This window comes from Mus caroli, chromosome 10 (assembly GCF_900094665.2).
Source record: "Mus caroli chromosome 10, CAROLI_EIJ_v1.1, whole genome shotgun sequence".
In the NCBI taxonomy this organism is placed as follows: Eukaryota; Metazoa; Chordata; class Mammalia; order Rodentia; family Muridae; genus Mus; species Mus caroli.
Window position 1 is genome coordinate 1,645,300 of NC_034579.1, and position 24,111 is coordinate 1,669,410.

At 40.3% G+C, this 24,111-nt stretch overlaps 1 protein-coding gene across 7 annotated transcripts in view; it reads left to right on the top strand.

Annotated features, from left to right (window-relative positions):
- Esr1 (estrogen receptor 1) overlaps nucleotides 1–24,111 on the top strand; it is a 366,602-nt gene that overhangs the window by 284,772 nt on the left and 57,719 nt on the right. For all 7 annotated transcript variants that reach the window (XM_021173937.2, XM_029482533.1, XM_021173934.2 and 4 more), the window contains one exon: nucleotides 12,746–12,884. In XM_021173937.2, coding sequence (XP_021029596.1) covers nucleotides 12,746–12,884 — 139 coding nt within the window. The remainder of the gene's footprint in view (nucleotides 1–12,745; nucleotides 12,885–24,111) is intronic.

Sequence of the window (24,111 nt, forward strand, 5' to 3'; positions counted from 1 at the left end):
AGAGAGAGAGAGAGAGAGAGAGAGAGAGAGAGATACAGAGACAGAGACAGAGACAAAGAGACAGAGGTATGCCCTCACTGAAGTTATGAGTTTACACCAATTTTGGTTTCAGTGAGGGATTTGGGTAGATCAGGAATAGGAGGAAGTCATTACTGTTCATGGGGGGGGGGTGCTCTCTATAGACAGGAGGATATCTACTTCCCTCTTGAGGTCTCTGTGTGGTTAACATTTGTAGTGTTTATCCTGATCACACAGTTTGGAGAACTCAGGCTGATGTCAGAAGTCTCTGGAATGCTCTGCAGGTCTGCTCCAGGACAGATGGGGAAATGAATATTCCCTGGTACAAGAGCTTGTTGTGTTTCCAAACGTAACCCGCCTGAGTTCTTTGTGAGCTAATGCTGACTCCCTCCACAGTGGCTGTCCTTCCCGACCATTTGACAAACACTTAAAAGGACAATCTTCAGTACTTTACTTTCTAGCTTATTAATATTTGTGCCCTTTACCTTGCAATCTACTCTTAGAAACTGGAAAATAATTTCTTTTACTCCCCCCATTTCTCATTTAAGCTGAAATTGATTTCTTTCTTAGCTTGAGGTGGGCGAGGGTGGGGGTGGGTAGAATTAAGCTGTAGTTAGTACAGTTGCTTTTGCTGAATTAAAAGAAAAAACTAGTTTATCTCCAAGCTTTGGTGCATCAGAGTAGACGGCTGCTCAGTCCCTCCCAAGAGATTTGTGACATGAGATATACAGAATATCCCAGTGTCCCCATAGAATAATTGCAACCAACTCAAGCAGTAATAGAATTGTTTATTTGGGAATGGGGGTGGTTTTCAGTCTGCTTAGAAAATTGGGAAGCTAGGAGACACTCATAAATTCATCAGCTTCTCCAGAACTCTTCTCAGATGCCTATCGTCATGACAACCGTCTCCTCATAAACCAAGGCTCTGCTTGGGATACAGATGGGGTTGGTGGCACGGCACTTTTGCCATCTGCTTTGTTTTCTCAGAGGGACATTTTTTTTTGATCCCCAAGTCTGATTCTCAGATCTAAAAGTCTTGACTCACCTGCCTCTGGGGAGAAGAAGGACAGATGTAATAATGCTCATGGTTTTCTCCAGCTGAACTATTTCTTTCCTTGTCCTTTGTCATAGAACTTAGAGTACAGGGATTTGAAAATGACAAGTGTGTGTGTGTGTGTGTGTGTGTGTGTGTGTGTGTGTGTGTGTGTGTCTGTTTTGGTATCTCGGTCTCTAGTTCTGTCTCTCTGTCACTGTCTCTTTCTCTCTGTGTGTGAGCGTCTGTCGGTGTCTCTGTCTCGAGCTCTGTGTCTCTGTGTCTCTGTTTTTCTCTTTCTCTCTGTGTCTCTGTCTTTCTCTGTCTCTCTATCTCATCTCTGTCTCTGTTTCTCTCTCCTCATAGGTGTGTGAGAAAACAGTCATGCATATTGGAATGACTTATTCCTGTATGTACTTTGAAAAATGTGATATGAAGCACTTTGCAATGGTATGGTATAGTCAGAGTGAGGCGGATTTAAAGGAGGAGTGTGGCAGCCATCTTTGTAAGAGGAAGATGAACTCTGGGATGCTGTTGTTGCCTCTCCCAATGGTGGGGCTGCATGTGGTGTGCAATGATGTCTGAGGGACACTTTAGTTGACAGAAAGGAGTACAGTTAGGAAAGGAATTGTTTCTCTGGTGGAATTTGGAGAGAATTAGCCACATGAATAAATATGTACATAAAGAATGTAGCTCAGGATGTCTCTCTACCCTTTTCCAAGGATGCAAGGGCATAATATATCACTCTGTTATAGATTCTGGGGTAGAAATTTTTATAGGGTGACTCCTAGTATGCCTCAAACTTAGTTTTGCTGGCAGCAGAATGAAAATCTTTTCAGCCTTTGAAGACAAAAGATGTCCACTAACCATGAAATTTATGTGGTTGAACTGAAGTGGTAACAGTTACAGGGACGCCATATGAAATCCCTACTTAAAACATGACTAATTTACCACACTGTATTATAATTATTTAACATATGCCACAGTTCATAATTGGAAGCATTAAAACATTGGAGGTTGTTTATATTATAGATCCATTTTTCCCACTCCAACCAGAGAATTTCTATAATTGATATTCTAGACTAGAGGTAATTTATTTCCATATGCTGTTTTATGACCTGTTGATGTATAAACATAGAAAAATATTGGCAGAGTGAATAGAATAATATCACAATATGTTACACACACACACACACACACACACACACTCACATACAGACACAGAAACAGAAAGTCCAAGACAGAGAGAGACAGTGACACAGAATGAAAGACAGACAGACAGATAGACACACACACACAGAGGGAGAGAGAGAGAGAGAGAGAGAGAGAGAGAGAGAGAGAGAGACAGAGACAGAGACAGAGAGAGGAGACAGAGAAACACAAAAACAGAAAAAAAAGAGAACAGAAAAATACAGAAACAGAGAGAGACAGAGACAAAAGCAGATACACACAGAGAGAAAGAGACAGTGAGAGATGCAGAAAGACAAAAACAGAGACAAATATAGAGAGAGACAGAGAAAGAAGCAGGAAAGAAGGAGAGGACGATTAAGCAGCAAGCATAGGATGATGTCCAATTCAGGAGAAGCTGTTGGAAAACTTTTGAAGTATTATCCAAATGCACTTTAGAAGTTAAATCTAATAATTTCTCAAGGGAGCATTAGAAGGGATGTGGCAAAGTGTGTTGCCAGAATAGAACCCCATGCCCAGCAGCAGCAAAACAAATTTGAACCTATTTTCACTTAGGTTATATAGCTATGATATTATGCCTAAGACCTTGTCATTGGAATACCTACCATTGGAATTTAATTTATATCTTATATATGCATTCACATGCAAGGTCCAGAAAGGGCATCTAGACATCTGTTGGATTTTCTTTTTCTTTTTTAGATGAAATTAGGGATAAGTGGAATTGCCATAAACAGCACCATATCTATTCATCTTAAATATTCCATAAACCTGTCATCTCTAAGACCATGTGTGCACAAATGACTTGCAGAGCAAATGATACAGTTTTCTGCCTTGTTCTGAAGGCACTGGTAATTATGTCACAAAAGTCTTCATTATATGATATAAAAGAATACATGATATCATTTTCAAGCCACATAATCAATGTTTAAAAGTTTAGGAACTGAGGAGATGGCTTATTAGCTGAGCAAGCATGAAAATCTGAGTTCAGTAAAAAGGTGGACATGCTGATGTGCACAGTTATCATCGTTTCTATCATCATCATCATCATCATTATTAAGTGTGTGTATGCATGCACATAATAAATATATCTGGGTGCCGACAGTGCACATATGTCAATCAGAGGACAACTTTTTAGCATAGTTCAGCAGGGAAAGGCACTTGTCAAACAAACCATGTGACCTGCATTTGGGTTCCTAGAAGTTAGCACGAGAAATTATTGTTTTTATGCAAGCGAGTTAGCTGTTAGTTATGCTAAATGTGATGTAGTCCTTGTTAGTAGGTATCAATGCCAGGGCCTTATGCAGGCTAGGCAAGCCCTCTCCCACTGAGTTTCATCCCGAGCCCAGTGGTATGGCTTGAGAATATCCACTTTAGGACCATCATCTCCTTCTCTGGCACTGGTTGGTTGCTTGGCATTTATCTGCAGAGTATCGCTTGTTCTCTATAGGTAAGAAGTCCCTAGAGAAAGTCTTTCTGTCCATCCCAAGGCAAGTGAAGACTACCAAACAGTGTAGAAGAGTGCTAGGCTCCATAGAAACCGTCTCCTGCTTACCTCATGAGTGCTAAAGACAACTGCATTCTGGGGACATCGAACATAATGAAATGCTTTGTGTTTAATAAACCCCCAAATATGCTTTCTTTTCTAATTTTTCCACATGTATATTTTAGGCAAAATATAATCCATATGCCTTTGGTCCCTTTGCTTTAAAATCTTGAGAAATGTTGTTTTGTAAGAGCTGTTTGATGTCCAGGAAGTCTTTTATCCTTATTAGTTTTTTTTCCATGTATGAATAAATAAAAATAAAAAGAAACAGAAAGCACACTTTTGAGATCATGAAGTAGAGCCACTGTAAATGCTCAATTCGATTAGAAGTTCTATATTTAATGTATTTTTAAACATTTCTCTTAGTGCTTGCAGCCTGTCAGGACAGGGTAGGGGAGAAAGTAGTGGCTCTGGTGTCCTGGGACATATAATAACTCCTTTTGTAATAATACCAACTGGTAGGTCAGTCCCTCTGCCATCTGCAGATGGAAAGGGCTTTCAGCATCTTATCCTTGAGTCAATCTACATTTTGCGGATGGGAAATGCTTTCAGATCTCAAGAGTAAGCAGAATAGCTAGCCGGGTCTACTTGACTTTTCGGTTGATAGTCATTTCATTATTCCTGTCCTTCTCATTCTGCTGGGGGTGGGTGAGTTGTACTGGGGGTGTTGCATCCAGATAGTCAAAAAGTTCCATGTTGGGAAGAGACTTGCAAAAAGCTTAGTCATTATGTCCGAGGACGAAGGCTAGCATCATCACAAGAAAGAAAGCATTTGGAGAGAAGGCAGTGCATAGAGCAGCGGTGAGGCAGGGAACCGCTCGCCAGTAATGACATTATGATTCACAACATTTATAAACAAGCACCTATTTATTTTGTTGCATATTTTGGGGGCTGGCTGTGTGCTCCAATTATTTTATTTTTAATTGTGGCAGGGATTTGATAAAAGTTCTACATGACAGCAACTTGGATGATAAAATTACTTTCTTCTTGTTTATTTATTTTATGACTTATTTCATATTTTCAGTTATGTACATATGTGTCTGTCTGTGGGTGGGGAGGTAGATGTGAATGCACTGCCCACAGAATCCCAGGTAGGACACTGGATCCCTGAAGCTGCAGTTTACAGAGTGCTGCTCAGTGTGGATGCTGGGAACTGAGCTCTGGTCCTCTGTCAGAGTAGCAAGTGTTGCTAGACATTGAGCTATTTCTTCAGTCCCCAAACTCGTTTCTTAAAGATTAAATTATCAATAAATTATACTATTGCTTAGGAAATATAAAATGTTACAGAACGGAATTCACAGCTCCAATAGGCTACCATGGCATTATTGTATAAGAGGACATTCGAGGATAAGTTTGAAGTGAAAGAAGGTTATATTCAACTATACCATGGGGGTCCATGGACTATGGTATGGCAGTGACTCCCTGTTTTCTAGATTAAACTTATAAAATGTAGACTGTGAAGACTCCATTCGATCTTAGGTTTCTCTGACAGGCTCTGTTGCATAACCTTCTCCTAGAAAGTCCAGTCTAGGAGAATGCATCCAACCTACAGCTGCTACTGTGCTTTCCATGATTTCTATTCATTTCTTCTTCCCTGGAAAAAGGCTTGCAAGGCAGAGGAAATGCATCAGGCAGTTTCATAGCTGACATTTCAGAGAACATCATGGCTGCATCACTGAGAACATGATTAATCCATTTGAAGGTCAGTCAGGAAGCTAGTAGATTTGCTGAGGGATCCAATCACCTGGCTTCTGGTTTTGTAGACAGCTCCTCTCCATAGAAAAGTTCCTCTTCTGCTCATCCTGGGTTTGTACTGCATCTCTGCAGATTGTATCCCATGGATGCTCATGAGTTTGACAGAAACTACTCACAGACAAAGAGAATTATCTAAGTGAGCAGTTGAGGGGACATTAGTACATTCTGGGAGAGAAGGTGTGGGTGTGGTGACTGGAGAGGCTAAAACAGCTTAGCACGAGGCATTGGTACTTCGATGCACACTTGTCCTATCTTTGTTGGCCCGGAAGCAAAGAACTAGAGATGAAAGCAGAAAGACATCACATTCAAAGTAGACTCCAGCAACCTGGTTTTGCTAGGTAGGGTCCATGTCTCAGTGTTCCACGGTGTCACAAAACAGTACTGTCATCTGGGGATCAGGTGTTTAAATGCACAGTACTGTGGGGGATATTTTACATCCAAATGATGAAGTTTTAAAAAGATTTATTTTTATTTATGTGTATGTTTACATGTCTGCATCTTTCTGTGGGTGTGTGCACATATGTTCACATTGCATGTGGAAGCCTGAGGAGGTCAGAAGAGGGTGCTAGATCTGCTGTAGTTGCAGTTGCATGTAGTTGTAAGATGCTTAATATATGTGTGTTGAATATTAAATTCTGGTCCTCTGCAAGAGTAGTGAGTGTTTTTAACTCCTGAATCACCTCTCCATTCCCTCAAATGATTACATTTGAGATTGGGTTATCCTGGTTGATGTCAGCCATTCAGGGCAGGCATGAGGGCTGTAGATTGATCCCCTTCCAATGGGAGCTGTCTGCTTTCTATTCTACCGTGATGTGAGGAGAGACCCAGCTACAAACCTCTGCCACCTCACACCCTGCCATGTCTTCTTCATCATGATAGATTACAACTTCAAGAAAGCATAGGACAACATAAACCTTATCTTCCTCGTGCTGCTTCTGTCCAGTGTGGCCCTTGCAATGAGAAAAGTAAATGGTGCCCATCCCACCAAGGGTTTCAGGTTTTTTTCAATCTTCATAGTTTCTATCCTATGAAATTAAGAAATTCAGTCCCTTATTATTCCTCATGTCTCTCATGAAAACGCCACTTCAATTCATCATTTTTCCAAGACAGTGTAGAGCTGCCTTGAAGATGTGCACTTTAGTCATTTTACCTGGAGTTCTTTGTACATTTTGACATCATTTCTAAGAACCTGCCCATAGCCAGCAAGAGAAGGCAAGACCTGAAGGGTTTCATTTTATGCCAAGGCAAGTTGAGCAACTTCTGGAGCAGTATGTTGCAGCCCACAGTGGAGCAGAAGGCACCAGATCTTCTGCGGCTCAAGGAAGGGGCTTGGAAATGTTGTAAATACGTTAATGCAAGAGTGTGTGCGTGTGTGTGCATGTGCGTGTGCGTGTGTGTGTTTTCAGGTATGTGTGCATATGTGCCTATGGAGTCTGGTGGACAACCGTGGATGCCATCCTCAGGAACACCGTCTCCCTTCTTTGAGATAGTATCTTATTGGCTTGGAGCTTATCAATTAAGCAGACGAGGTGGCCAAGGAGACCCAGGGGCCCTCCTGTCTTGGTCTCCTCAGTGCTAGGCTTACAAGAAAGTGCAACCACCCCTGGCATATTTACATAGGATCGAGAGATTGAACTCTGTTCCTTATGCTTGCCAGGAAAGCCCTTACCGACGGAGTCAACCTTCCATCCCTCTTTACTCTTCTTTTGCAGTCAAAGGTAAGGGAGTAAGGGAAAAGTACCCTGGAGGCAAACAGTCACTGTTGAGTGGAGGACAGAATCAGGGATGTCTTTACTTGGTGTGCTAGTCAGGTCTCTGGCAGTGTGACAAAAGACCTAAGAAAATTAAAATGAAGAAGGATTTATCTTGGCTCATAGTTTCTGGGTTTCCATGCTTGGCTGGCTCTGTCGTGGGTCTGAGGTGAGACAGAATATCAGGATATTGGGAGATTGGAGTAGGGGAATGTCTTCACCGTATAGGCCTCTCTATCCATGACCAAAAGTCCATTAGCTTATAGACCAACAGCATCCAATCTATTCATGTAGTCAGAGTTCATTATTCAATTACTTCCCCAAAGACCATTTCTGTCAACTAAACTTTTGGCACGTGGCCTTTAAAGGACATTTTAGGTTCAAACTATAGTTACTGGTCTGGGAAAATAATCTGACGTTTATATAGTATCTTCCTAGGGCAGAGGCTTCCATCAAGCCATTAGCTACAGCATAGCTTGTTCAGGGTGGGGATAGATGTCTTGGGCTATCTCTGTTTGTTTTCAGTGTATCACATCTTTGATGATTTTATTACTAGGCCTGTGAATATCAACCCATGTTCCCTAAGCTTGGGAAAAGGCCAATATTATCTTTACTTTTGCTTTTATTTCATAAAATGAAAATTATGAGTGTTGTTTTAGTTGTATCTCAAAAAAACTATTCATACTACTTTTATGTGAATGTGTGTGTATGATATGTGTACATGTGTTTGTGTGTTCACATGTGAATGGGCACATTAACGTGCAGTTAAGCATGAACACATGAGCATGTGCATATGTAGGCCAGAGGTTAACATAGGATGCCTTCTTGATAGCTCTATCTGTCTGTCTTTCTTCCTCTACACACACACACACACATACACACACCACATATATACACAAGTGTATATGTGTACGTATATGTATATATGGTATACTGGGTCTCTCACATGAACTTGGAGCTTGCCAATTCAGCTAACCTAGCTACCAATTTAATTTGCTCAGGAGTTCCCTGCCCCTGCCTTGTATGTGCTGGAATTATTGGCAGCCTACCACATCATCTGCCATTTCTATGAGTACTGGAGATCTGGGCTCTAGCATCCATACTTCCATGACAAGTGCTTTAATCTCTGAGCCATCTCTCCAGCCCCATATTCTAGTGCTGTGGATTCTCAGGAACAGAGAACAAATCAATGCCTACTGTGTTACCTATGTGAACCTCTGTTTTGGATGCCTTCACTCCTATGTCATAAAGATGTGCAACTTCCCATTGATGATGCTTTGAAGTCTTCAGAAGACAGAGATCGGCTTTTTAAATACTTCCTAGCAGATCTACTTGATAGAAAATCTTTGTGTTCTTAAGGGAAATAAAGCAAGGAATTGAAACATGATGTCTATAAATTATTTGCCACATGTATTTATAATTAATATGTAATAGTAACATGTAACATATTGCATATAACATCATATAACATATAATGCATAATATATAAGTAATAAAATATGTATAAATAATATATAAATATATATTTATAATATATATGATCATTAGCTATGAGCTAAAAATACTCATGGTTATTTGTCCGCATCAGAAATGCATTTAGCTCCTGGGTGGATAAAATAATATTGATACCAGTATGTTGGAATCAAAAGCACCATGGAATAGCCTCCCTGACAGTCCTCACACTCACTGAGAAGGTTAATTGACAGTCTGTCTGGCAAGCTCCTCCCAACCCTGTCTAAGGAGCTTGCAGATAACACTCTGCAGCAGGTATAATAACGCTGTCTGCAGGCAATGTGCACAGCTGGAAACCATAATTAAACAGAATTAAAGATGCCTACATTTCACAGAAAAACCCAGCCATCCTGCTGGCCTCTTGACTGTAAAGTAATACTAACAGACATATTCATAATCACCCTATTTAAATGGCACACGTGGTTGTGGGGATCTTCTTTGACTCCCGAAGATCACTGGGACTGCCAAGTCTGAGTAGTAATCCCATATTGAGGTCAGAGTTAAAGAGTATGACCCTGTTTAAATGTAAAGTCACCACCAGGAACCTGGCATTTGGTCTTCCAAAGTTGATTGGCTCGTTGCAGTTCTGAACAGTGTGGGGACATGTTCAACCCAAACCTGTGGGAATTTTTTAATACTTCATCCTAAGTTTGATGAGGGCTGACAATAACACACAAGGACATTTTTTTTGTATACACACCAAAAAGTAAATATCCCAAGAAACAAGAAACAAGCAAAAACAAACAAACAAACAAACCCCCCCAAACAAAAAAACAGACAAAAACACCCCAAAAAACAAAAGACCAAACCAAAACAACAAAAACAAAACAAACAAGCAAACAAACAAACAGAAACCTTGCTTTTGAATAGTAACATTTCTGGGGGTAAATTTAATTTACTGGTAAGAATGCATTAGTGTTATGAAACTTTATCCAAACAACTGAAGGGATTACTGAGGAATTAAAACTTCACTGAGGGCTGTCAACTCATGTTCTGCTGCCCAGGTTCTGTTTATAGGATTAGGGATCAAGAAAGAGAAGTGACAAGGTCTTGTTTCTCCCAAGCAAGGCTGGCCACTTTGGACCCAGTACTCTCTAGACATCTGTACTTGCCAGAGATCCCTGCTCCCTTTCCTTCAGGCAGGCCTCAAGCCAGATCTTGCAGCCTAATCGCTAAGACTTTTCTTAAGAGCAGATCCATTCTGCCTCGTTTTGATAACTTTCAACACCAATGAAATCTGCTCTTGCCAAAACACATGTACTCTGCTGCACTAGTATGGACTCTGGAATATCTCCGTGAGGTAGTGGAAAGTATAATGAATTAGGACTTTTTAAAAATAAGATTGAATAAAAATCATATTTTGGGTCCCTAATATATACACAATCTACCAGGACTTAGACACCCTGTGTAATTAACTTGAATATCTAGTACCAAAAAGAACTGGTGAAAAATATGGAGAAAAGACTTTACAGTAGGAAATGCAAATTAAACCACGTCGGTGTGATGCTTCTGCACCTCTCCTGGCATCTTTAAAATGAAAATGGCTGGGCCAGCAAGGTAGCTCAGAGTGTCCAGGTGCTTACAGCTAAGCTAATCCACCCGAGTTGGATCCCCAGAGCCCACATCATAGAAAAAGAACTGACAACTTGTCCTTTGACCTCCATACATGGACTGTGGGACAGTCATATGTATATCAGTTTGTGTTTGTATGTGTGTACAAATAGATAAATGTGGAAACAATTATACAACAGAAAAGGCACACTGAGTGCTATCAAAGACTGCAGCTGAGGCTTGAGATACTGCTTGTGGGTGTATAATGGGACATGCCCCTCTTGAGAACCTTTACCAGTTGCTTACAACCATGGTTATCCAAGGGTAGTAAAAGCAGCCATTCATCCAAACACTTATTCAAAAAATTGCTTGTGACAGATTTAGTAGTAATAGCCAAAAGGTGGAGGCACTCCGAAAGCCCAGTGTAAGCATAACTGTATATATTGTGGGGTATACCTATGTGATGGAGTAGGTTTCTATAAACACATAAGAATAGCCATTTATGTATACAACTGCATGGCACAGATGAGTCTTATGAAGTCAGAAATGGGGTATAGAAGTGGCTTTGTTTGTAAATACAGGAATGGAATCAAGAGGAAGGCAGTGTGTGACTGTTCAGGTGGAAATGATGATGTTTGAGAGTGAAGAGACAGTGAACGAGGGGACATGGCCCTCTGTTGTGTGTGTGCCTAGCATCTCTCTGGGAATCGTCACCAGTAAGTCCGGATTCTCTGAAGTGTGGGACTTCAGGAGCTGCGTATGAGGAAACAAGAGGATTGTTTAGTGCTGAGGTTTAGACAACTCCCAACATGCCCAAGGAAGGAATCATTAGGTAAATTGTAAACTTAAAGCCCACTTCTTCATTAAAATGTCTTGGTTAGGGTTTCTATTGCTGTGAACACTACAACCATCACTGAGGGAAGTCAGGGCAGAAGCTCAAACCGGACAGAACCTGGAGGCAGGACCTGAAGTAGAGGCCATGAATGAGTGCTGCTTACTGGCTTGCTTCTCATGACTTGCTTAACTTGCTTTCTCAGAGTACCCAGGATCACCAGCTCAGGGATGGGATCACCCACAGTGAGCTGCCCCCCCCCCCCAGCAATCATCATGCAAGAAAATGGCCCACAGGGTTGCCAACAGACTAATCGGGTTGGGGATTTTCTCAATTAAGAGCCCCCTCTTCCCAGATATGTCTAGGATTTCGTCAAGTTGACAAAAAAAAATCAGCTCGGTTAATAAGAATGGATTCTAAGAGGACAATAGGACACAAAGAAGAAACCATTAAACAACAACAACAACAAAGCCCAAAGGATTCCACAGCTATTCTCCTGCATCAGTGAGAACAAACAGTTGAAGATAAGGCTGGGAAAGGAAGACTGTGGAGGAATGCCTCCTTGCAAAGAGCAGGTCACTGATTGGCAAGTGGCAAACTTGGAGAACATTGCTTACTCAATAATTCTCTCACGTTGGCATCTCTGTGGTTGGGCATACTTAGCATTGCCTCCAACGCACAGTGAGGGATTTAATAACTTGTTTCTCCTTTACGTCACATTCTTCTTGCTTGCTTTCCAAATTCACCCTATTTTCCTCCTTCTGTTCCTCCTCCTCCTCCTCCTCCTCCTCCTCCTCCTCCTCCTCTTCACGATGTTTAGACATCTACTGTCATAAGCAGTTACAGAAAGCTTTAGTGACCTAATCACCCACGGGAACACAAGGGCACACACCAGTGTGAAGCTCCAGGGAGGGCACACACCAGTGTGAAGCTCCAGGGAGGGGGTTGCATTACTTGTAGCTGTCTGGTCCATCCTGTGGTGATTCATTTGCTATCTTGTTAGTCTTTGTCTTACATTTTGTGTAAGAGGATTATGGCTCAGTACTAAAGTGAAGAAATGACTAAGGACTTTGGTCCTACCTGTGTCCTAGTTTCTGCTTAGTTCAATAATTTGAGTTTATAGTACTTAAGTGTTTTCAATGAAATAAAAATGAAAGATAATACCTATGTAAAGTTATTAGATATGCCTGAGTAGAATTTATTTACTAAGTGCAAATTTTATAGACAGTTAATTGGGTTGTCTGAGTCACTCTATATTTGCAGATCTGACAATAAGGCATTAAAAAACAGCTTTACAGACAAGTGGAGATTCACTGACAGATTTTTAAAAAACACTTGCTTCTCCTATAAAGTATTTCTATTTAACCCATCTTCCTCTTCCCCATGATGCTTAGGCATCTACTGTATTGCCATTTATAGTTTTAAAAAAGCTTTAATCTCCTATTCAGCCATTTCTTTGTTGTATTTACAACAGCCCACTAATTCAAATCCCAAGCCATGTTCACATTGCCAGTGATGATTATATTCTTTTGGAACTAAATGAGGCTTTCCTTGTTTTTCAGGCTTTGGGGACTTGAATCTCCATGATCAGGTCCACCTTCTCGAGTGTGCCTGGCTGGAGATTCTGATGATTGGTCTCGTCTGGCGCTCCATGGAACACCCGGGGAAGCTCCTGTTTGCTCCTAACTTGCTCCTGGACAGGTGAGTGTCCTGGCTGTGGCCTGGAGAAGCATCCTTTATAACCACTAGTTCATATCCAAAGATCATCTATCTGACAGTCCATGGACTGTCAAAGAGTTGTATAGCTACATTTACTTTATGAATGCATAAGTCCAGGGAATGCACTGTAGACATGTCCATAGAAAGCTAAGGCTAGCTGTCTGCTTGCCATCACCTTGACATAACCCTAGTGTCTCAACACATACACATAACTACAAAGTGGAAGTTTCCAACTCTACCTTTATCTTCTGATATGTGTGTATATAGACATATACATATACATCTCTTAGTGCCTTTACAATCAATCACGATGGCATATCAAATTCCTTCTCTAATTCTTCTGTCATTGCAATGGTGAAATTTGGCCTGAAGAGTTCTGAACTGCCATTTGCAGTTCTAGGAATTAATTTCAGTTTTCAGCTCTCTTGTTTAATGTATTACACTAGGTTGTCTTGGACTGTGGTTCCTGATACTTTCTTTTTTCAATAATTTCCTAGAGTAATAGGATGTAGATTTACAGCAGCCTCCCACCACTGGAGAAGCTGCTCAGCAGCAGGTGCTATGCTGAGTAGTTTTCTAGTTGCCTCCTGTCAACATCACCTCATGCCCAAAGATGCAGGAACCTACTCAGCTCCATTTTTTACCAGAAAAAGAGCTGGATCTCTTCACCTGTCAATGTCCCTGGAACAAGAGTTATAGCAAGATTGAAATGAGAGAGAACTATGGAAGCTGCTAATTTCTGCTTCAATATATTAATTTAATTTTTAGAAACTGTGATGATACTTCCCTAGAAACAGATTTTGCTGCCTATAGAACGTCATCTCTAAACATGAGGATAGGCCACTCGTCTTTTTCCTTGGAACTACATCTATATGTAATACATCTATCCATCGATTCTGTTCTATCCATCGATTCTGTAGGACTGTGGAGAGGGCTTTGTAACAGTAGACCCACGGCTCACTTTGGCCTTTCTCTATCCTCCTATTCCCTGTTAATTCTTAAGTTTTTTCATTTTTCTTGACTTTTTTTTTGACCTCTAGACTGGCATGTGCTCTCAGTGTTTAAGCCTTTATGTGTGTATAACTGAACTGATCTGCTCTGTGAATACCTTCCTCATCCTTGTCTCTCTTCTTAGGTTCCTATGCACTTAAGAATAGGCATAAAAGATTGCATTTTGAATATGAAAGACTCTCATTTTACCTCACTTATGAAATTCATGGTGCCCAGGAAGGGATGTCTTCTTAGGCATTTCCCAATCTCGTTCTTTTCTTTTGTTTCCTTGTATTTCTGCTGTGGTTCATTTCTCCATCATATCTCAAGAAAGTTTAACCATTTCTACCTAAAAGTTAAAAAAAAGAAGAAAAAAAGAAAGAGGGAGAAAAAGTAAGGAAGGAAGGAAGGAAGGAAGAAAGAAAAGAAAAAAAGAAAAAAAAAAAGAAAAATCCAGTGTTGGAGTTTCATATCAATCCTAGATGAATATTTCCCATCCTCGACATGGTTATTATCCAGGAACATTCTTTCTTGGAGTTGGAGCCTGTTTTATGGTCTTGTAGGTTTTGGTAGCACCCCAGAAAGCTACTGCCTAGACCCTGGTAGCATCCCACCCAAAGTATGACAGAATGTCATGTGCTCAATCACGTTTAGATATTTCCTGTCCATGACATGGAGTGGCTGGAGGACAAACAGTGGAAAACTCAACTTCTCTAGATAGTCCTATGGCACTGTCCCAGATGCATTGGAGATTCCTGCCCAAGATTGGAGGCATCCTCTTTCTTATCAATTCTGATTCTTGGTTTTTTGTTTCTATCTTAGTGACATTATAGCATGGATCCACCTCTTCAATGAACAGATTGTCTAGTGACCTGTCAAGTGTTCCTCTGAATGGTTTATGAGTTCATACCTTCCAGTTGTCTCCAGACCATGACACTTATAAGCTTATCTTCCATTTGTGTAGTTACCTGTCCTGATTTCTTGTTTAAACTCCTCTTTCCTTCAGTTTTAATGCACAGTGTCACCAGAGATGATGGCCCAAAGTACCACTGTAGTCTTGATCCCTCCTGACGAAGTCTCAGTTGACTCTCAAGTTCCCTTGAAAGTACCACATAGGCTTCTTGTGTGTGTCCTTCAGGGCTGTCTTTAATAATAAGCTTATTGAGCATGGATTTTACAGACACAGTCAGATGATATAAATGAAGAAGGCCAGTGAATGAGAGAGCAAGATGGGGATGTTAGGAAGTAGATGACCTTGTCCAGGCTCAAGATAACTGGCAGTTGAAGTTGACCTACGACTTGGGAAAAAATGTCAAATTCAAGTTTTAAAAGCATTAGCTTTGGTGCCTTGATTCATTTGTGTCATTGAGTCTCACCATGTCACATGAGCTGTTACTGAACTCATGATCCCCCTGCCCACCTCTGCCTCCCAAGCTTCACCGGTTTCTTCCACTGCTTTGAAAAGCCTCTCTTGTTAGAAACTCACCCACCCGGTAAGGGTCATCCAAGATATCTATTTTCCACACATCTCTACTTCAGGTTTTTCTTCTCTTTAGTCAGAAAGTTTAGGCAGGCTTTCTTTTGCCTGGGTTCCCTGTGATCAATTTCTCCTTCCTCTGGAGCCTCGTCCTGCCAGATGACTGTGTGTCGTTGGATCTACCAGCTCATAAACTTCTTGTGTTCTAGCAAATCTTCTCCACATTTGTGTTACCTCCAACATACAAAGTCTTCTGTGATACCTAACAAGTCCTCAGTGAAAAGAGACTTCAGGTTGATGGATATTTCAGCCATCACTGTCATTGAACTCACTTGTGGTTTATTTCTGCTCACTAACTACTGGCTCATTACTTTATAGTCTTTGCAGAATTTAGTATCCATCTGTTTTATAAGAGTTTTTTTTTTCTTAATTCATGGATACATTTAGCTTGTGATTATATTCCACAAACCTCTTAAGCAACTTCTAAATTCCTTAGTACAATCACAAATACTTAGAAAATGTGGGCCTGGTAGTACATCTCCTGTAATTGTTGCACCATAGAGGTGAGACAGGAGACTTTTCAGTTTGAGGCCAGCCTGTGCTAAACAGTGTGTTACTGTCTCAAAACAAAACAAAACAAAACAAAACCCCAAAATATCCTTCCTTAGGTATGCTTATACCTAATGATAAACTCATTTTCTATTCTACATAGATGTTAGTAATAGTAGCTTTGTCTAATATTTAGACAAAGATATTTATTTAAATATTTCAAAAAGATAGCATTTGATCCAGAACATAAAAATCCTATATTCTTCTAACCATTGGCAGATCGTTCAATCTTATTCAACTTCAGCATTGTTTAATTACCTTCTTAGTGATTGCTGATGACAATTATGGATGAGTCTGATAGATATATCATAATAAACAGTATTGTGAGCAGAAGCCCCTTAGAATCTATATACCCTTGAAAGATGCTCTGAGGGTCAGCCTATAAATATCACAGCTCTACAGGCTTCCAACCCCTATGAAGTTAGGTTCAGTTACCTTGTCTTTCCCAGCAAAATAATAAACATTTTAATAACAAAATATAGAAACTTATAAGTTTCAAAGCTCAGGAGTTGGTTGAGAGCTGACAGGTAGGGACCAAGTATTATCATCTTTCCTGTGGTTGTGTCTTTGGCTTTGGGATGCTACCTCTGAAAGGTGAGTCACACCCAAAAGGACATTTTCAATTGCATAGAAGTGAAAGAGACAGTCCCAAATCCTATGTATCCCTGTCACCCAGGGTTTGCCATGGTTGCTGACAAAAGATGTAGAGTTATTTACTAATGATTGCGCACATCTTTTGTTTTCTCAGGTTTTCCCTGTTAACACAAGCATTTGTGTCTTATAAGGCCATCAGAGGAGAGAATGCGCCCACCCTCTCCTTGAGTCACTGAAGTGTTTATACTGGCAAGTAGGAGTTGGTGGTTTTGAAACTAAAACGCAGTGTGCTGCCATCCCGCGTTCATGATCAGAGGGCGTGATTCCTAGCCTGTGTCCATATAAAAGAGAGTTATTGCCTGATTTACTCCCTGATGACAACTTATGATATCTTGATTCTGCTGGGTTATAGCTTTCCTGGTAGTCACCAGCTTGTCAGCCAATTTTATCCTTGCCAGGCTCCATCTGCCCGCCATGTCTGGTCCTATCCTGGATCCCACAGCAATAGGGTCCACATAATTTGTGCCATCAAGCTTTCTTGGAAAAACAAAAACAAAAGAAATTACAAGGTATATTAAAAACAAAAGCAAAAATAGTAAGTGTGTGTGTGTGTGTGTGTGTGTGTATTTTATAAAATGAAAGCTAAAGATAATAAGAATGCCTGTGAAAGTAATCAGGAAATGGAGAGAGCTCATTTTCCATTCTCACACCTAATCCATTGGTGTGCTTTGGCACTAGAAAACACAAACTATGCCTTCTGTGTCTCCTAGGAGTGAGCCTCTTCCTTTAATCCCACATGCATGCTCATAGAAAAACCGGCTGAACACAGTAGCACATGTGTTCTCGGTGCGTTGCTCCTTGTGGGGTCTCTTGGCTCTTGCAGGAGTGAAGTCGATGTCTCTGGAAGGCAGACTCAATGTGAGAGGACACAATGCTAATTGCCTGTTCCGAAGACTGTCCAGTTTCCAAGGGGCTGTTTGGCTGGAGCTCTCCGTGCTCACAAATTCTGAGAAATATTTGTGGATTTCTCAGGAAGCCAATGCTTCTCTTTTGATTCCCATTCACTCTTAGAGGGGAGAAAAAATGATTCATACATCTGAAAAGCAGGGACTAATTCGACAAGCAGAATTCTACCAAGCCTCTGGCCAGAGAGCTGTTGATCTAACTCTTTCCATCGCTCCCACATCGGGAGGCTCTGCCTGCAGGAAACAGTACTGAACAACAAAAAGTTCTTTTGCTTGCAGGCATGAAATGGGAATAAGTTCCCTTCCCTTAAGAGAAAAACAGGTTGCTCACCAGATAGAACACTCTGCCTTTTCTAAGAAAGAGCAGACTGTTTTCTGATAATAAATTCATTTCAATTGGAAAAAAAAAACCCACCTCATTTACTAGAAACAAAAGCATTCTCATTTTAGATTTAATTTTTTTTTATAAAATTACAAATGAAAAAATGTGCAAAAATCCCTGTGCAATGCTTCCAGCAATTGTGTTGGCCTCTCTCCCCCTTTCCCATGTAGAATTTCATTAAATTCTTTGTAGAATTTTCTACTGGAAATCATTAATGATATATTGTTCTGCAAGAAGTTAATGAATTCAAAATGGGATTTTCCACATGTGTTTTTAGGGCATGAGGACATGGGCCTCCCTTTCTGTTGCCTGCTCAGAAGTATGCTCCCAAGTAGTGTGTACTATAGGAGTTGGGGCTCCACCAGACACAGAGGAGCAGGAGAACAGGTTATGGGCAAGAGGAGAATATAGAAAATGAGGCACCTCTCAGCAAAGCTGGTCTTGAGTAGGAGATGGCTCCAGTTACTGCAGTACCTTTGCCCTGGGCTCTGCCTCACTCTTGGAAAGTATTGACAAAGGCCCTGTAACCTCTACTTTGTCTAGCTTGCCCTCACTTGTCCCCAAGTTGCTCATTGCATAACATGTAAATGTATTAACCAGCCAGTAATCATTAGCATGATTACTAATGATTGCTAAGTAAACTTAGCAATAAATTTAGAAAATCAATTCTGCTCACCAATCTTTTTTTCTCCATGTTTTGGAACTGGATGGTAAAGGAAAGAGAAAAAAAGCTCACATGTATTCAACTTCTTTAATGTGAAAGGTCCAGCCCTTGCTTATCTTTGATGCTGTATTTGTTGAGTTCATGAGACTATAGGTAAGAACATATTTGCTAGTTTATACTTTAACCTGGAACTGTTGGTTAGTTATGCTTTTTTGTGACTCTCATCACTTAACAGGTAAAACTAATAGATTATTTCCCAAAGTCTCTTGTTTCATGTCTGTACAAACCACAGAGCTATCAACTGTAAAACTGCCACCAAAAGAAGGGAGAAGTTAGCTTGAGGATGGTTCCATCAATAAAAGACTTCCTACATAAACATGAGGACTTGAGTTCTATCCCTAGCACCCACATAAAAACTGGGTATGGCAGAGTTTGCCTCTAATCCTGAAGAGATGGAGATAAGAGAATCCCCCAGAATCACTGGTTAGCCAACCTAGCTAAGTCAGTGAGCTCTAGATTAAGGCATAGACTTTGTCTCAAAAATATAAGGTAGAGAACAATTGAGGAAGATACTCAACACTGACCTTTCACAGTCCCTCCATGCATCTTCATTCAACATACACACAAAAACACACTCACAATACTCCCCACATCTAAATTTAGAATCACTAAAGAGACAAATCTCTGAACATGCCTGTAAGGTGAATTTAGGGAGGAAGACTCACCCTAAATGTGGTGGGCACCATTCTCTTAGGTGGGTTTCTGGACTGGATAAAAAAGACAAAGCCAACTGAGCACCAGCACTCATATTTTGCTGGTTCCTCTCATCAATATTGTTACCTCTGACAGAAGAGTAATCAAGTTATCTCCTGGACTCAAAATAACTGAACCATATACTTTTGGTTGGTCCTACACATGAACCTTTTGGTAGGTTCTACATATTAATAAAGATTTGAAACATATACATAACAGTATTTCAAGAAAATTCTATTTGATCATCCAGACCAAATCATGAAAGTACAAGCAAAGACTCTACTGGAAATAGTGAAAAAACAAAAAATTCAAACTGAGATTTCCTCTTAAAAACAAAAGCAATCAAGGAACGCTGTGTTCTAGAAGTGTTAAGCCACTGGTGTTTAAGTCCTTAAGGGATTTAAGCCTGTAAGCATTAAGAATCCACTCAATATATGTAATTGTTCCTGGGAAATGGCAGAATACCAAACAAAGCCTTAATCCTGTGTAGGAAGTTAACTTGGCTTTCCTTGAATTTTTATATGCTGCTTTGTTTTTAGTTGCTGTGTATTAACAATTAAACATCTGCTAAATTGAAATCATATTTTCACTGTCTAATTTTAAAATAACGCTAACATTGTTTAAATCATAACTAACTACAAAGGATGATCAAGTCATTTCGCCACCATATGATTTTATTACAGTGATTTTTTCATGTTAATGTAGTAAAGAACACTTCTTTCCTCCTGCACAGTAGCATCAGGGGTTGACCCAGGACATAAGACATTCTAGGTACATTCTCTGCCACTAAGCCATCATCCCCTAGTCAGATCATTTCATTTCATGAGTGCTGCCAAAGCACAACTATAAGAGACATTGGCTACTTTGGAGTCTATAATGTTTAGAACTCAATTTACTTCTGTTCAATAGGTATTCATTGAGTATAGAAGCATAGTGTGATGGTTACATTTGACTTTAGACTTGATAGGTAGGCTCTTGAATACCTAAAGAGACATATCACTGGACATCTCTGTGATGGATGATCTAGAGTAGGGTAGTTGAGACATATACCCTAAGTGGGAATGATACCATTCCCCAGGATGGGCCCTGGACTATGTGACCTTTGGCTTTCCACCCATGCCCGAGTTCCCCAAAATAATGACTCTTATCTATGATTAAATGCCTAGGCTGATAGCTTGGGCCTTTTTCCTGACTAGCTCATAATTTAATGACCTGTATATTTTCTGAATGTCAGATGGTTGGCTAACTGGTCCTCCATTTCAAGTGACTGTCCTCTTCTGTGTCTGGGATGAATCTTTCCTGAGCCTCTGATCTTATCCCATATTCATTCTCTCTCTCTCTCTCTCTCTCTCTCTCTCTCTCTCTCTCTCTCTCTCTCTCTNATGTCCCACCTTCTAATCCTGCCTCAGCTCATTGGCCATAGGCTTTTTTGTTGGCAGGAAAGTTCTTCTACATAGTGCACAACAGATTATCTCTACAGGGCTAGATTAAAAAGTGAAAGCCATCAGAATATGAGCACCCATGCCTGCTGCTTCCTGAATTTGGATGCAATAGAGCCCACTGCCTCAGGTTCCTGCTACCATGACTTCCCGAAACTGTGAGCCCAGATTAATCCTTCTTTGTATAAGTTTGCTTTTGTTTGGCATTTTGTTACAGCAAACACACAAGTAACTAGTAGATATAACCACAGGAGTTTTCACGATACTGGAAGATACAGAAAAGGAGAGAGCATTAGAGACGGACATTTACTCTCTAGTGATTCTAGTGTGCAAATGATTTGCTCAAAATAATTGATCCTCAAATCTGAGTGTCCATCTTCCTAGTTCATCTTCCTTTATCACTTCCTGATGACCATGGAGTCTGAGTGACACTGGAGCCAAGATACACTGGTTCCTTCTTGATATTTCCATGTGTTTAGCATGACTATGCCCATTATACATGCATTATTCCTAAAAGTATACCTTAATACACACACATATGCACACATACACAAACCCAACTCTAAAGGCATGAGAGGTCCATGCTCGTCCTTTTGAGGCTGACAGGAGGAAAGAAAGGATGTCATCAAGTTTGCTAAGGTAAGAGAGTGTGAGTCACACAGTTTCGGAGTGTCACACAGAGCAGAGTGTTAGTAGTATCTCACTGCTTCATTCTGCTGCCAGTGACTCAAGTGTTTCAGGTGACACTGTTAGAGAGTTGCATTGAGTCAGTCACTATTCTACTATGTTGTCTTCATTTTCTTAAATAGAAAAGAGATATTAAAACCAAACTCTCAATGTCTTCTTTGATTATACTCCACAAGAATGAACTAGTTTTATTGTTTTTTTAATGTGCATGCAGGTGATCACCACTACCATAGAGTCTAAGATCCATTCATTGGAGAGACAATGTAGAAATTATGACAAGTGGAAATTCATAACTACATTGTCAGTGCTCCCAGACACTTGATAGATATCAGATATCTACCCTATCCTAGGACCTGATAAGTAAAGTACTATAAATGCCCACAGTTTGTCAAGACAAATTTAATTACTGTATTAATGAAGCTGTGGATAGCTTTGAGCAAAGCAAAGGCTAGGAGAAGGTTGGCTTCAGTGTGGGTATGGTAGACCATGCTGGAAGGACAGCTCCCATGTCAGTGGTCAGAGTATATGAAAATATTTTCCTTCATTCCTTCCTTCCCCTCTTTTCCTCTTCCTCCTTTTCTTCCTCTTTCTCTCCCTCTATCTCTTTACCTTCCCTCCTCTTACTCCATTTTCTCTTCCTCCTCCTCCCTTTCTTCCTCTCTGCTTCATCTTTCCCTCCCCTTCTCTCCTTGCTCCTCCTCCTCATTCTCTTCCTCTCTCTTCTTCCATTCCTTCTATCCCTCCCCTTCTCTCTTCTTTGATCCCTCCTTCATTTTGGGTCTGTTTTCTGACAAGGTTTACCATGTAGTATATGTTGGCCTCCAATTTACATCCCGGCTGCCTCAACCTCACAAGTACTAGGATTACTTGTGAGTAGCACACTTAAGCCAGAAATGCTGTTGATACACTGTGGAGATGAGAGAAAGAGTAATGGTTGGGGGAGTTGGAAAAAGAGTTTCCCTGGCATACGATGCATTTAAGGTTGGAGTGATATCCTGTGGATTGGGTCAAGCTGAAAAGCAAAAATTTGGAGGTCAGACGAGTGGGCAGACTCGAAGGTCAAACTTCTGAGTGTCACCTCCATGGATACAACTGTGGAGCGAAAAGTAACTTGATGAGATAGTGGAGAGAAGAATCCAAAGGTTGAGGGAAGGCTTCTGAAGAGAATGACTCTCTGGAGGACGAGGATAGAAAAGGAATCTTGTCTGAGGCCAAGGACATGTTCTAGCAGGGCACATGCAAAATTCCTGAGTTTGAGGATGGAGTATTTTCAAACAAGCAAGCAGCAACAATACAAGAGAGCTGGACATGAGGGAGTGCAAAGAGAGTCTGAGGAGTTGGTAGGAGGAAAAATAGAGCCCAATGTATTAAATATAAGTACATTATTCAAGGAAGAGTGATATTAGAGAGAGGAGCCATGCAGTTGAGGTGTTTGCCAAGAGAGGATGCAGGAGGTCCATCAACATCAACAGGACTTGTACAACTAAATTACCCTGATATTTTCAAGTTTGAATTGAAGATCAAGTTTACACACACTAAAGTCATCTGAGAGGAGGGTGCCTCAGTTGAGAACATGCCTCCATAAAGATCCATGTTTAGACAAGTCTGTAGGTATTTTTTTAAATTAATGATTGATGTGAGAGGACCCAGTTAGTGTATATAGATCCATCCCTGGGCAGGTGGTCCTGGAGGCTAGCAAATAGCATGCCTCTATGGCCTCTGCATCAGCTCCTATCTCCAGGTTCCTGCCATGTTTAAGTTCCTGTCATGGCTTCCTTCACTGAATGACTACAATGTAGAAGCATTAGCCAAAGACACCCTTTCCTCCTCAAGTGCTTTCTGGTTGTGGTGTTTTGTGAAGCTACAGAAACTGGTAAAACAATGTCCCTCAATGTCTCTCCAGTTGGCCCAGTTGTTATTCAAAAGTTAAGGTATTTTCAAAAGGTTTGAGTTACATACTTCCTTGTGCAATAAAATCTTCTGGTACTCTATTTTTGTCAATATTTAAACATTTGCTAATATTTGTAATTTAAAAATCAGTGCCCAGTGTCATTTGTAGAAGTCTTCACTAAGCCTCTGCCATCTCTCCAGTCCTGCACATCAAGATTCTTTTTCAGAATTCAACAGGTGATTCTTTGGTTTTTTTTCCATGTGACTTTTAAAATTAATAGCCACCAGAGTGTTTGTCATTACAGCACATATACTGTTTAGGGAGCATTGATATGTCTAATGTTGAATCTTGCTACCGGAAGCAAACTCTTCCTTTTTATTGTTTAATCTATTTTGTGTGAATGCCTTTTGGAAGTATTTTTAAGCATCCTTGAATATGTTTTGCACATAAGGATTATTGCTCTTTATTGGACATAAGAACATAATATTATTTAGGCAAATACAATATTTCTAACTTATTATACACTACATATATGATGTATAAACATCATAAATAGTTCTTCAATTCTTTGTTTCAGATGAATATTCTCTATATTGACCAATAATAGACTTTTGTTGTCTTCATAAACTTCTTTTTTTTTTAATATATTTTTATTACATAATTTCCTCAATTACATTTCCAATACTATCCCAAAAGTCCCCCATAGCGCCCCCCACTTCCCTACCCACCCATTCCCATTCTTTTGGCCCTGGCATTCC